Below are 14,760 nucleotides of genomic sequence, written 5' to 3'. Positions count from 1 at the left end.
AAATGTTATGGTTACGTACTGTAGCATTTATTTCATAATTTATTATGCTGAATGTTGTCTTTTTAGAATATGTAACTTTGTGTTTCTTTTTAACAAACATTTATCTTAATAACAAATGTCCTTGAAATGTGTTGGGAGCTATATCTATTGTGCAGCTGCAGTCTTTTTTGTTCTTGGAATTCTCTGTGGCCTCAGCTAGACCTACCAGCCCAGCGCAACAGAGGGGTGAAGATCTCGCAATATTTTTATTACGAGATTTCCCCCTCTGTTTACAGGTGGCGCGTGACAACCTCAGAGGGAGAGGATGTCGCACCCGCCATTTTGTGTTGTTTTTTAAAGAGGAAGCAGCACACGAATGCTCGGGTGCAAAAGGTAAGTTTTTTTGTTTTTTTAAAAAAATTCCCGCTCACCCCACCCCACCCCACCCCACCCCTGATGGGCGCAGAGCTCCTGAGGAGCTCTGTGCCCCATGTGCGGGTCCCAGCTCCTCGCCAGTAACCGCGAGGAGCCAGGACAAACCGTGATAGTGGGCCACACTTTTCACGGTCTCGGGATTATCCCGAGACTACAGAAAAAGCGGGCCTAAAGTGTAAGGCCATATCCCGGGACAAGGGAGGGATCATCCCTCCCTGATCCTGGGATCCCCTGTGCGTCATGTGAACACACAGGGACGATCCTGGGGATCACCCCAGGATAAAGCCCCATCTAGCTATGGCCTGTGGCTGTTATTGATCCTCTCTATATGTGTTTATGAATCTCTCCTCTCTCTATGGCTGGGGACTGATAACAGTTATTTCAAAGAATAGGAGAGGGATTGCTGCTGGTAATGAGGCTTTTGAATTGTTTCTAAACCTGTAAAACGTGTTTGACCAGAGGAGACAGTGTAACAAAAAATACATACTCATCTTCAGAAATGCCTTCAATCTACTCAAACTCTCAAGCTATTGTGTGACTCTAACCTATAGCAGTTTGGAAGGCACTGGAAAGAAAGAGCACTATTTACTCCAAAGGATGCCTCCCAATAGTAAAAACCATCTGACACTTTAAATGAAAATTTGTAAAAGATGACCTCATGTCCAGTCCAAGACATTTTGCTGCCTGAGACAAGATGGTACTCCCTACCCCCAGCCCATTCCATGTACAGAAGCTGACAGGCAGGCAATTGAAACTGACTTCTATATTGGCAATGGGGAAGTGTCTTTCACCACACCTGGGGGGGAAACCAACTTGCTTAGAGGGCACAAATCATTCTGTCCTGCAACATCTTCCCACTCCTCAGCATCTGTCACCAGCAGCCTTATTTTGCCTAATGGTAGGGCTGACCCTGGTCTTCATATCATGACCCTGGGCTGGGTGTGAAAACTGTTTAAATTGGACTACAGTTCCAATTTTGCTTCATAGTTCTTAATTTATCTCAAAAAACAAAAACAAAAAACAACAACCCAACAAGGCAGAGAGCTTTATTAGAGGAGAGGCTCCATACTGTTTTGAGGGGAAAGACCATGGAGATTAATACTCACTGTAGAGATCTGTTTCATCTAGAATCTCAGACTTGATGATCTCTTCAATTACATCTTCCAAGGTAACAATGCCCAAGACTTCATAAAAAGGATCCCCTTCCCCTTCATTGTTCACCCGCTGCACTATTGCCAAGTGAGATTTACCTGCACAGAGTAGTAGACCAAGAAATTAGAAATGACAGCAGAATTACTGGCCAGCCACTCTCAAATGACGCAGATGGATCCTGCAATGGAACAGCAGATAGTTATATGGGTATTGTCAATTTGAAGGGGGGGAACTATCTGAAAGTTTACCTAGCATTATTAGAGATATCCTAAAGCTGTTTTCAGGTAGAACATTTCTGTAGTGGGTCCAGCAAACACAAGGAATCAGTGATGTTTCTAATATTTCAACAATTCTAAAATAACACATTGCCTTGTGCTAATCAGCACCCCAGTTTTCTTCCATTTCATGGTGACCACCACCATCAGTAAAAAGTATGCCTCTCTATAGCAGAGGCATTGGGCCAAATCCAGTCCACCTGGGCTCCCAATATGGCCCCCTGCAGGGTTCCTGAGATAGCTACATCCCACTTTCTCAGTCCCAATCCCTTTCTTCCGACTGCCAATAATTTACTGGTTTCCAGGCTTTTGAACTGTGTTTTTGCATTCTGAAGATTGAAATTTCTCTCCTAAGGCTTAGTTACAGGCAGAAAGAGCTCTAAGATAAAATATGCTAGTACTTTTGGTCCTGCATCTTTTGCCTCTGGGCTCACCACCACTGGAATGCAGTCCCTGAGAGCTTCTCCGAAACTGAATACAGCCCTTGGGCATGCTTTTCATGTATCCTCTGCGGCACAACAGAACAGTTTGAACTGCTACCATGGGTGAATATTCTGGAAGTTATTTACAACAGTTCTGACTTGCACAAACTGTGATCTGACATAAGCCTTACTGCAGTAAGATTATTATTTTTCATCAATTACTGTTTTCATACATTCTGATATTCTCCATCTAAAAATGCTAGATATAGTTTGTTATACTATTCATCTGCAAAGAGATCAATTCAATCACATGAGGAACTCTAGAAAAGCAGAATAACATTAATTAAGCAAATGGTTAAAGATTATACCCAAGCATTTTTGGTTGTATTTCATATGGAATTCCACATGAATTGTTCAATTACAAAGAATGGTGGGTATTTTATAAATCCCAATGTGTCAAATGTCATATATTTTAACGCCAAATGTTTGACAAGCAGGGCTGTTATTAAAACACTAAACTGCATTTAAAATTGTTGCATATAATGTACGGACCATTTCTATGGCCATTGGTACACCAAAGTCAATCCAATGCTTGTTTATTAACTGTTCAGCAAATTGCACTGAACTCTAGTGTCAGACAATTTACAAGGAACTATTAAACCAAGTGATCAAAGCCTAGCTAATCTCACTACAGAGGTTTTTTTTTTATACATTTAGAGACTGAGCAAGTTATCTGTACATTAGGCTCATCAATTTCAGATGTGTTGAGGCTGCAATTCTATGCATATATACCTGGAAGTAAGCACCACTGATTTCAGCTGTACTTACTTCTGAATAAATATTCATAATCTAGCTGCAAGATTCCTACCCAGATTAGATTCACACTCCAGATACATGGAAAACAACCAAAACAGTTTGATTGACTCTTGTTAACTTACACTCCTTTATGGACAATAAGAATTTGGTGGAAGAATCTGAGATCTACTAGCCTAACAAGCATTCAAACTATCCTATCCAAGCTCACTCATGCCCAAAGAACGAAGATATCTTGGAAAAATTAGACCAGGGAGGGGACCTTATCAACAACTGACATAAACACTGCATCAGGTCAAACCAATTCAGCTTGGTAAGTTTCACATCTGCTTTCCCAGGGACCCAACATAAGCAGTTAAAAACAAATTCTTTGTGAATGCTGTCTGTCGAAAGCTAAATTCTTTTGCTATTCCCAGCTTGTGATCATTGAAAAGGAATTTTCCAAAGCAAGGTCTAATATTAGACTCAAAATGAAGTTTCCATTCCACTTACACGATATTCTCACCAAAGTAACTACTACATAATCTGATTGTCTTGGAGCTACTCGTTTAGATGCAGATGGACATACTTCAAATACCAACTCCACAGCACCAGCAAGACTTATCTTGAAGAGACCTTGTTTTACAATAATCATTATTAGAACAATTATTTCTATTTAAAATTATGCATATGCTAATAAACTTTGTTCAAGGCATGGAGGATGGTCAAGTTGCTTCGTTGCTCAGTTATAATCATGTTATTTCCATTCTAAGCCTGGGAAGTTCTAAGAACTATAATACATGACTGAAGATGGCCTCTCTAAATCCCCGTATTCATGCTGCCCTAATGAATTACTATAAACTGCCCAGAGACCTTCAGTTATTGGGTGGCAGAGAAATATAATAATAATAATAATAATAATAATAATAATGGCAACAGGAAAAAGTTACAATTACTCCATTAGTTACATCAGTTACCGGCATCACATCAAAAAAAAAATTTACAGAAAACTTTCAGAAATTAGACCTACCAAAATCCAGAAAGCAGTCAAAGTTAAAACAGGTTCAATAGTCAGGAAATTTCTGAATCAGTAAAAGAAGAAAGACTTGGCAAAGCCATCTAGAAAAATTGCCACGAGCGAGAAGAGAGAGATAATAATACATTGCAGTCAGATTTTTATTTTTATTTTTTTTGTCAACAGAAGAATATAAAAGGCAAAGATATTTGGTCGTATTGAATTCTTTCAATTATAACACAACTTTTCTGAAATTTCCCTTTTTAATATAGTTCTGCGTTTTTATTTAGTTCACACATCACAGTAAGCTGTAAGCCACTAAAGGTTAATTCACCTACAGGGCTCTGAGACATGCCATTTTGAATATGCAAGCCACAATGCGGGCACGCCGCAGTTTAGCATTTCATGTGAACCCGGATATCATGGTTTGTTGTTCTATGGTTATCGGAGCATTGTTTAGCCCTCAAATAACCCATGACACCCGCATTCGTACAACACAACAAGCCACAGTGCACCCTCTGCGATGGCTTGCATATTCAAAATGGCAGTCAGCATGCGTCTCAGAGCCCCACAAGTTGAATTAACCCATGGTGGCTTATTGTGATGTGTGAACTGGCCCACAATGAATAAAAAAGTCTAGCAAGCTCCATGAAGACTAACAAACTCTTAAACTTTTATATTAAAAATGATTTACTTTTCAACATGACACTTCTTTTTTAATTTACTACCATAATAAGATAAAATAAGAAAAATCAGTAATTGACATTTTATTTATTTTATTTTATTTAAACATTCTATTAATGATCTCCACTAATAGATCTATATTTTTGCACTCTTATTTATTTATTTATTTATTTATTACATTTCTATACCGCCCAATAGCCGGAGCTCTCTGGGCGGTTCACAAAAATTAAAAACATTCAAAGTATAAAACAACAGTATAAAACCATAATATAAAATACAATATAAAAGCTCAACCAGATAAAAACAGCAGCTATATAAAAAAGCTATAACCACAATTATGTGTTTATAGCTTTAAATGTGTTAGGGAATAGCAAAGAAAATTGCAGGGATCTTGGTTATTCTTTAAATACCAGAAAAAAACACCAAAATAATGGATTAATATCACAGTGAAACATCAGGTGAGAGCTTAAATGTTCCAGCTATTTAAATAACTTAACAAAGGGACTGGATTTTTGTTCGTTTATTTTCTTCATAAACTTTCCAATGCTGTACATGACAAAAGCAAGATTTCTTGCCTACAAAGTGGACTGCCAACATCCCATGTTGGATTATAGGAACCCATCTTTGATAGGCATATAGTCACTAGATGTAAAAACAAACACTTCTTTAGATTTTGTAAACTTCAAAAGGAGTACAGAAGGAGTTCAGTTTCCAACAGAATGAGTTTTTATAACAATGGAGCACATGCTGTGCTGATTTATATTCTCTTGGCAGAGCTTATAATACCAAAAGTTGTGCACCACTGAAAACAGCAAATCTCCCCAGTCTCCTCCCTTCCCTGCCCACCAGAATGCCCCCATTTCTGAGGCTCTGAGGTTGCTTTTCTGACCTCAGAATTTTCTTTATGCCAGCTGCAAGAAAGAGGGCTCTGGAATTGGATGTCCAACCTCAGAGGAGTTTTACAAGCCAGGGATCATAGGATTCCCCAGGGATCATAGGATTGCTCTCTCCAAGAGCTCTCTATCATCCTTCCAATGAACTTCAGCATCTGTTTCTGGAGATTCATCATTGCTGTCCTATTTGCAAAGACACAGGCTCAGTAGTTCAGTTCCATCACATAATGCTAGTTCAGGTAGAATAATCTCTTTGGCTTATGGTTTGATGACCCACATCTCTGGCAGATAGTAGATCATATACTACTTCTATCTTCTAACTTGTAGTTCACTTCCTCGTATTCCTCTAGAAATGGAGATTCACCAGAGCCAGACACATCACTGAGGGGTGTGGGAGAGATAGTGGGGAGAGGGGAAAGAAAGGCAAGTGATCAAAAGCAATAAGTGTATTACTTATATCTGTCACAATGATCCCTACAAAATAGGGTGGAGGAGAGGAATAATGAATGGTAGTGGTCATCACAACCATAGGAAATCTAAGAAACACATTCTGCAACTCAAAAATCTTGTGAAGTGCATAATTCCAGGACTTCCTCCCCAGATACATCTGCAATTACCTGGTGCCCAATATGAGAGAATTAATATGGTTTCAATTTTAAAGCTGCTCAGGAACATATTAGTACATGTGGTGTTACCCACATTTCTATTCCTTTAGGTATGTCTGTGTGAGTATGTCTAGAGAGTACGGAATGTTGGACTTAGTGGGTGTGGCTGGTGATGCTGTGGAAAGGGGGAGGAGTATATATATGGAGGAGCTGAGTGGTTCTGGGTGTTCAGTTGGTGACTGGGTTTGGAGGGTAGATGTGTTTAGCTGTGTGATTTCTTATCAGGAGTTGTGTGAGGAGTGAGTGAAAATAAGATCATAGGGACTAAGGATTGTTATTATTAGATTTGTTATTACCAGTATTCTTAAGAATAGTCAAGATTTGAATAGAATTTGAAGGAACTAAGAACTGTAAACAACAATAAACATTTTCTTTATTTTGCTACCATAAAACCACGTGTCAGTTTGGCTGTGTCTCCTGCTCTATTGGTTCATAAATAAACACATTACATTAAACCTTCAACCTCCTATATTCACAGAAAAGCCTTTTCCAAATCTCCTTACCTTTTCCCTCTGCTATAATGGAAAGGTTATACTTTTCTTTTTACCCCTTCTTCAGGTATTTAAGTGGTGGTGCTTAGCCTGAGGGAGGTGTGCGAGTCAAAGCCTGGTGTGTGAGGTGGTGGCGTCGCAGTACATCTCAAACTTGCTCCTATTCATGGCCTTGAAGCAACTCCAAAGTAAATGCACAGGCTAACAAACTCTGCTGGCAGTAGATGGCCAAGACAGCTAAGAAACCAAATTTAACCAAATTTAACTCCATGTGGTTGTACTAAGGATGGGGGGGAAAGCTTGACTGAAGTGCCAAGTAGATGGACACCACAAGATAGCCTAATGTCTGCTTGGCCATTGGCATAAATATGGTGGCAAAATAGATTTACAAATCAAATGGAGAAAAAAATTCAGCCTTGGTTTTCAAGGAATGACAGACCTCCATAAACAGGACATCAACGGGTAGCTAGTCTCCAAGAAAGCATACTGAGATAAGGAATTAAACTGCATACCAGAAAATATTGTGTTGAAACAGAAAATGAAAAAGCTGCCAAGGTAAGAAACACTCCAATCAATAATATTTCAAGGAATATTCCTGCTCCTGCCAACTACACGTACACACGCAACCCAAATATCTATTTATTGCTTTCTTTTTTAAAATCCTTATAAACTTTACATTTTGATTTTCTAAAACAGTCTTTATGCATTCACACTGAATATTCTAGAGACTAGAACAGGAGGGGCAAACCCATGTCCTCCTGGGGCTTCAATCGGTTCCCAAGGTGGCCATGCCCCTTCTCCTGGCCCCCTTTGCATGTCCTGCCCCCTTTGCATTCCGCCCCATTCACCACTAGAAGGTGTTCCCCGAGAGCTCCTCCGAAATGGAATTTGGCTCTCGGACTGAAAGAGATTCAAGACTCTTGGTCTAGAGCACTTAATGAAACTCTACCAAGCTCAGAAGTACGGCAAGACGTAACGCACAGCACAATTAAATGCACAGCACAATTAAATCTATGAAGAAGGCTGTCATTTGTCCACTTAAGTAGAAGGAGATGTTGAAACATGAAGCAGGCTGCAGAGCAAGCTTTTGTTATAGTAAATGGTTTTAGTTTGCTTAAAATAGGGTTTGAGAAAAATGAAGGGAACTTATTGTGAAAGACTTCTATTCTAGGATCGAAACAACTTTAGATATTATCCCATTAGAAACATTCCTGCTTTGATACAAAGGAGATGGAATGGTCCAATCAACAATTCCCATTCCTAGCTTCTAATGTTCTGTACTTCAGTGCACATTCCCCAAAAAGCTGCTGCAGTAAGTAATGTAATTTTGCATAATACTGTTCACAGGATAGTGACTGTCCTGCAGAATCATCATTTTTTAAAGAAAATAAACTGAATGAGACACAGAGACTACTGACTGGTGTAGCTGACACATTATCATGAACTAATTGCCTCTTTGAACACTGGAAGCAAGAACTATCTAGAAGGAAAAATCAAAACACTATACTATATCATGTGTTCAGGGCAAGGAAATCTGAAGTCAGTGTGTACACTTTAACATATTAGATCTGAACGAGAGAACTACATGCACACGAGATCCCACACAGGTCTTAACTCACCCCACAAACAGCCTGCTCTTTCATACCTGCAGATACAAGTGATATTGCATTAATGGGGAAACCTGTGCTTTCTAAAATCTCAATGCCTATGCTGGAGCATCCACAAAGCTGCCAAGTGGGCCAGTTATATAGAAGTAAGTCCCACTCACTTCTATGTTTAGGATCAGCATGACAGAAGCATGTTTTAACTTATCAGGGTAATATCTGGACTTCTTCACACAAGCAACATAAGGCACGCTTGTGACTGGCCACTCACAGATCCTTTAGACAATGTCGTGAACCTCCTACACATCTCCCCTGGTTATTCCATAAAAAAAAAACTTTGATATCCTGATTCTTCTGAAATATCTCAGGATTTCCTACTGTGTGTTAGGGAAGTTGCACTACAAAACATCCACTAGAGGGTGTTGTCCTATTCAATACTATGAGCACTAAAGTTTTCAGTTACAAAGTATATAGTCACTCCTTTCCTTCCGGGTAATTCAGCTCATTATAATTGCGGAAGAGAAGCAGGAAGCAAAGTGCCAGTAAGGAAATGTGATTTCACTTTAATCTAAAGAAGCCCTTTGACACTTATCCTTGCAGTAAGTCCAGGTAACTGTTTTATCATTGTCTTTGGCATTTATATACCATTTTAGTTTACATCCAAAACGCAACACAGAGGATTTCGAAATCCATTGTTCTCCTTTTTGGAACATCATCCCAAAATGTGGGCTTACTATTTAAGCATCAAAGACAAGCTGGGTGGATATTTTAAACACTGAAGCAACACAGTCTCTACCGAGAAAGCTTACAAATTACAATATTTTAATTTTGAATGTCATTGTCACCAATTTTTAACAAGGCTTCAGTTTGCTCATAATGACAATCAATGAACTGTTGGGGATGTGCAAGAGAGAGAGAGAGCGCTTCCGGCAGCGTGCCAGCCACTTCCACTTTTAATCAACAACCTATGATCGGCCTGTTCATAGATTGTTGAGTGTGGCATCCAAACCCAGAGCACTGGGACGTTTAGGAACTAAACAACCCTGTGCTTAACCTGACAACAAACCATGGATTAACTGCTGGGTTGCTTAACTCCTCAACAACACAGTGTTCTGAGTTCAGACAGCACACTCAACAACTTATAAACAGGCTGATCAGAGTAAAAGCGGCGCTGTTGGGCACACAGGAGGCAACACACTCTCTCTCACACACACACTTGTGCACAACAGGCCATGGCTTGTTTAAACCATGGGCTGTCATTACATGCAAATCAGGACATGGGATCATATTTTGGGGGACTGCAAGGCTTCAGTATGGAACAAGTAGTAAGAAAAATCAAAGTACATCCATTCTGGCAAGATAGCTGTGGGGGGGATATGCATGCACGTTTGTATGAATCAATATTAAATGATTGCAATGGTGATCATTTGAATGCAGACACTGGCTAGGAAGTGGGGGGAGGAGAGTCAAGAAGGGAAAGAATGAGGGACTGATTTTGCCAAGTAAAAATATTGAGTCTACAGAGAGGCTTTTTGGTATTTAGACTAATGAAGGAGAAACTACAAAGATAGAATTAAGAAAAGCATACAACAGTGGAGACGCACTGGAAAATCCAGTGCTGGAAAGTCCAGGAAAATCCAGAAGGCATTTAACACCCTTCTAATTGCCTCACATGGTAGTTTACTCATAGATTTAATTTAGTAGTAGACAGATAGGATTTCTCCCCTTGAGAATTTAATTTTTAACACTTCCATATCTGCACAAGTTGTTCTTCACTTATCAACCATCAAGCTACTACATGAAATCATTAAGCTGAACAACAGAGGCATCATCAGCAGGGGAAGCATTTGATTTTCTCAAAACAAAATGTGTTGTGTAGTGTAAATTTTGCGTTAGGAACATAAGATACAAATGTCTTTAATGCCAGTTAGTTCATATATTCTATGTTCAAAATATTTAGCTATAATCAAGGATCAAAAATCTCCTAGCCTTGATTGAAACTCACAACAGTCTATATAACAGTCTATAACTAAAATAAAAATTGTCTCAGGGACCATAACAACAAAAACAGCACTGTTTATGGTACAGATAGGCCTAAAAATGTAGGTAAAGAAATTGCCATCTATGTCTCAAAACTGGCTTTGACCTATAAAGCTCTTCACGCTTGGGACCTTGGAACGCCTCCTTCCAGATGTGCCTTCTCTTAGAATATAGAATCATAGAATAGCAGAGTTGGAAGGGGCCTACAAGGCCATCGAGTCCAACCCCCTGCTCAATGCAGGAATCCACCCTAAAGCATCCCTGACAGATGGTTGTCCAGCTGCCTCTTGAAGGCCTCTAGTGTGGGAGAGCCCACAACCTCCCTAGGTAACTGATTCCATTGTCGTACTGCTCTAACAGTCAGGAAGTTTTTCCTGATGTCCAGCTGGAATCTGGCTTCCTTTAACTTGAACCCGTTATTCCGTGTCCTGCACTCTGGGAGGATCGAGAAGAGATCCTGGCCCTCCTCTGTGTGACAACCTTTCAAGTATTTGAAGAGTGCTATCATGTCTCCCCTCAATCTTCTCTTCTCCAGGCTAAACATGCCCAGTTCTTTCAGTCTCTCTTCATAGGGCTTTGTTTCCAGACCCCTGATCATCCTGGTTGCCCTCCTCTGAACACGCTCCAGCTTGTCTGCGTCCTTCTTGAATTGTGGAGCCCAGAACTGGACGCAATACTCTAGATGAGGCCTAACCAGGGCCAAATAGAGAAGAACCAGTACCTCACATGATTTGGAAGCTATACTTCTATTAATGCAGCCCAAAATAGCATTTGCCTTTCTTGCAGCCATATCGCACTATTGGCTCATATTCAGCTTGCGATCTACAACAATTCCAAGATCCTTCTCGTTTGTAGTATTGCTGAGCCAAGTATCCCCCATCTTGTAACTGTGCATTTGGTTTCTATTTCCTAAATGTAGAACTTGGCATTTATCCCTATTAAATTTCATTCTGTTGTTTTCAGCCCAGCACTCCAGCCTATCAAGATCACTTTGAAGTTTGTTTCTGTCTTCCAGGGTAATAGCTATCCCACCCAATTTTGTGTCATCTGCAAATTTGCCCTAAGGTTATCTACGGAGGGCCTCCTTCAAGTACACCACATTATAAAACTTGGAGGGTGACTGCTAGAGAAAGGGCCTTCGCAGTGGCACCCCTCCCCCCATGCCCAGCCCCCCACCAGATATGGAACATACTCTCCAGAGAAATTTGCCTGAAGCCAACATTTTCTTTCTGTTGCCAGGCATTTTTTGTTCTCCCAGGCTTGTTAAATCTTTACTATTTTAATCCCTCTTACATTTTGATGGGATTAACTCTTGTTTTATTTCTAAACTGGTTCTAGTTCCTCAATTTTTTTGCTGTATACTATCTATTGGTGAGCTTTGCATTGTATTTTTATCACATTGGCTTTTCTATTTACTTCTGTGTTTGTTTTTAGGTCTATGTATTGTATCATTTTTTAAAATTGCAAAATGCCTAGATAACATAATTTATAGGCATATTGCAGAAACAAATAAACGACTAGACATACTAGTGTTTCAGTCACTCAATACGGCTGCATTTCTCCCACTTCTCTATTATTAATAGAAAATAAAGATTTATACAATGCTCTTCCAAATACACAACCCTATAACTGCCTCCTACATTCATGTGTCTTCACAATGTTCAGCTTCTGCGCTGGACCCATTTCTCTATCGTTTATTTTAAACCTTTGTAGCCCACCTTTCAGCTCTCCTGTATGCCTTTCAGCTCTCCATATCCAACAGACAGAAGAGGCTGACAGAGCCTGTAATCCCATCTGGCTAATCATGATGCAGCCAATATTCAGAATCATTTACCTATATAGCCCATGTGAACTCTAGCCAATCGGTCAATGCAGGGCCTTAGGCAGTTCTGCTCCTTTGAAAGGGCGCTTTCATATAGTTGTGTCCTGCTCACATACTAAATGAGGAGGGTGGTGGTGGTGGGAATATAAAAGCAGCCAAAGGCAAGTTCCTGTGACTGAACCTTCAGACACTATTATTTTTTTAAACCCTATACAGCTGGCAACATCAATGGAGCAGGGAAATTTTGCAAAGATAACAGGACTGGAGAACATACCAGATCATGGCAAATATGTTCACTAATGGAAGATATTATTCCTGATTCTCTACAACTGAAAGCAAAAGAATAAAACAGTTTGCCCATCCTCATTTTGGTGTGATGTATTAGTTATTTTTCCATTGAGGCGGCACCAGTTATTATACTCATGTCCTCAATATGGGTTAGACAAACAGGCTGACTAATCCTAACAAAGAGGAAATGTTTCCCAAGTTCACAGTGGGGCTGTAGTTTATTTCTGCAGTGACTGAATCTAAAAAAAGGATTCAGATTACACAAATAGCTATCTTACCTTACCGTCCCACCAGAACAAAACACATTTTTTCCACTCAGATTTTCCCACCACTAGAAAATGTGACAAATATTTCAGACTGTTTCTATAAAAGCAACTGCAAAGTATATATATATATAGAAACTTGGTTATTTACAGAAATATGTAGTTATAGCATTATGACAAAGAAAGAATTAATATGTTCCCAATTTATAACATAAGCTACTACTTGGACTTGAGGCATCTTAGATTTGTACTCAAAATTCAAAATTGCATGTTTAATTCACATGATTTTTAAGGTAAAAGAACGCATACAAAATAGCACTACTAACCTTTTGTGCTTGAATTATGGGGGAAAGGTAGAGAGAGCTTACATGAAATCTACAGGCCTCACTCCTGATCCCCAATTTTAGCTAAATAAGAGCCTCCAGCTCCTTCTAAAAACTGTAGCTATAGATGCCAGGTCCTCTTTACTTCCCTGTAATCTGAGGGCTGATATTGAGCTCCATCACACCAGAGGTTTATTGCACACTCGCCATGCCTGGTACGCAGTTTTTCAACCTGTTACTGACATGACGTCATCCACGTCCTGCACTAATTTTGCCTCTTCCCCTCCATTTTTGGTTTCTTTTTGGAGTGGGGAAAGTCTGGATTATTTTCCCTCCCTGTGAAATAAATGCGCTCCTCCCTCACATGTATTGCAGTCGTTGCGTTCTATCCGACCATCCCGTTCTTTGGTGGGGCATGTGTGTCTAAGTGTGGTCTCACTAACAAAAGAGGAGGGTGGGGCAGTTCTCTGCTCAACCATGAAGGGGGAGGGAGAGAGGTCCCATTTAACTCTGTTCTTACTCCTGAGTAGGCACTTTCACCTTAAAAGAAATGTGGAAAATGCACCCTCCTTGCCCGCAACTCCTCATTTTTGATGATAAAGAGATCAAAATTGGCAGTGATAGCTCTTAAGGAGGGCTTTAGCCACCCCAAGTTTGAATAAGATTTGTTCATCCCTTGATTTTAAGGATTTTTAAAAAAGAAATTTAAAAATGCTTACATCTGTGCAATTTTTAAAGAGAGAGAGAACAAAACTGGCATAGTGATAGCTCTTAAGGAGGGAGACTTACTTCTGAGTAAACACATATAGAACTGACTTTTAATAGTATGGTCACTCAGAAGCTTTTTTTAAAGTCTAAAACAGCAAACTGGAAAGAAGTGCTCTGTAACCCTATGCTTACTTCTGAGGTCTTACTTCTGTTTACTCAGAAGTAGGTCTCTCTCTGTTCAATGGAGTTTACTCAAAGGTAAGCATGCATCTGATTTTAGTATGACTTGGATGTAAATGCAGTTGAAATCAATGGATTTACTTTTGAGTAAGGGAGCCAGCAGATCTGTAATTTATGAACTTGGAGATGCACAGCTTCGCATGATCAAAGGAAAGGAAGATTGATCCTTTGCACTTGTGAACTACCAAGAAAATGGGTTTAAGGGGGAAATTAAAAAATTCCTAAAAAGTCAAGGGATGAACCAACCTGATTCAAATTTGGCATGCTTAAAGCCCTCCTTGTGAGCCATCACTGTGCCAATTTTGATCTCTTTAGCTTTAAAAAGTACACAGATGTAAGCATTTTTTAAAAAATTGTGACAGGTAGACTCTGCTTTTGTTCATGCTCCTTGAACTATTAGTGACCCACGATGAGCACCTTATCATGCTAAGGAAGCATCTGTCATCACCATACAAGTCAAAAAATGTTGAATGAAGGGTATACCCTTCTTGAAGATTGTAGGCTTTCATCCACCACACCAGACCCTCTGCTACTGATTTTGAGGTGAGTTCGATGGGCAGCTCAAGTTGGGCTGAAGGCCTGAAAAACTAATTTTTGCATTACCCCCACCTTGAGGCACCCAAGCAAAATCACTGATGTAGTGGCCTCCATCAACCCCCAAAGCCTTTG

The 14,760-nt window shown here is 39.8% G+C and overlaps 1 protein-coding gene across 1 annotated transcript in view; it reads right to left on the bottom strand.

The window, feature by feature from the left end:
• Positions 1–14,760, bottom strand: part of CNNM2 (cyclin and CBS domain divalent metal cation transport mediator 2) — a 118,548-nt gene that overhangs the window by 22,661 nt on the left and 81,127 nt on the right. Inside the window, exon 2 of the mRNA XM_063132584.1 lies at positions 1,521–1,664. Within this exon, the coding sequence (XP_062988654.1) occupies positions 1,521–1,664 (144 nt within the window). The remainder of the gene's footprint in view (positions 1–1,520; positions 1,665–14,760) is intronic.

This window comes from Elgaria multicarinata, chromosome 8, assembly GCF_023053635.1.
Source record: "Elgaria multicarinata webbii isolate HBS135686 ecotype San Diego chromosome 8, rElgMul1.1.pri, whole genome shotgun sequence".
Lineage (NCBI taxonomy): Eukaryota > Metazoa > Chordata > Lepidosauria > Squamata > Anguidae > Elgaria > Elgaria multicarinata.
The sequence above is the reverse complement of the archived record's forward strand: the minus strand, read 5'-3'. Positions and strand labels throughout refer to the sequence as shown.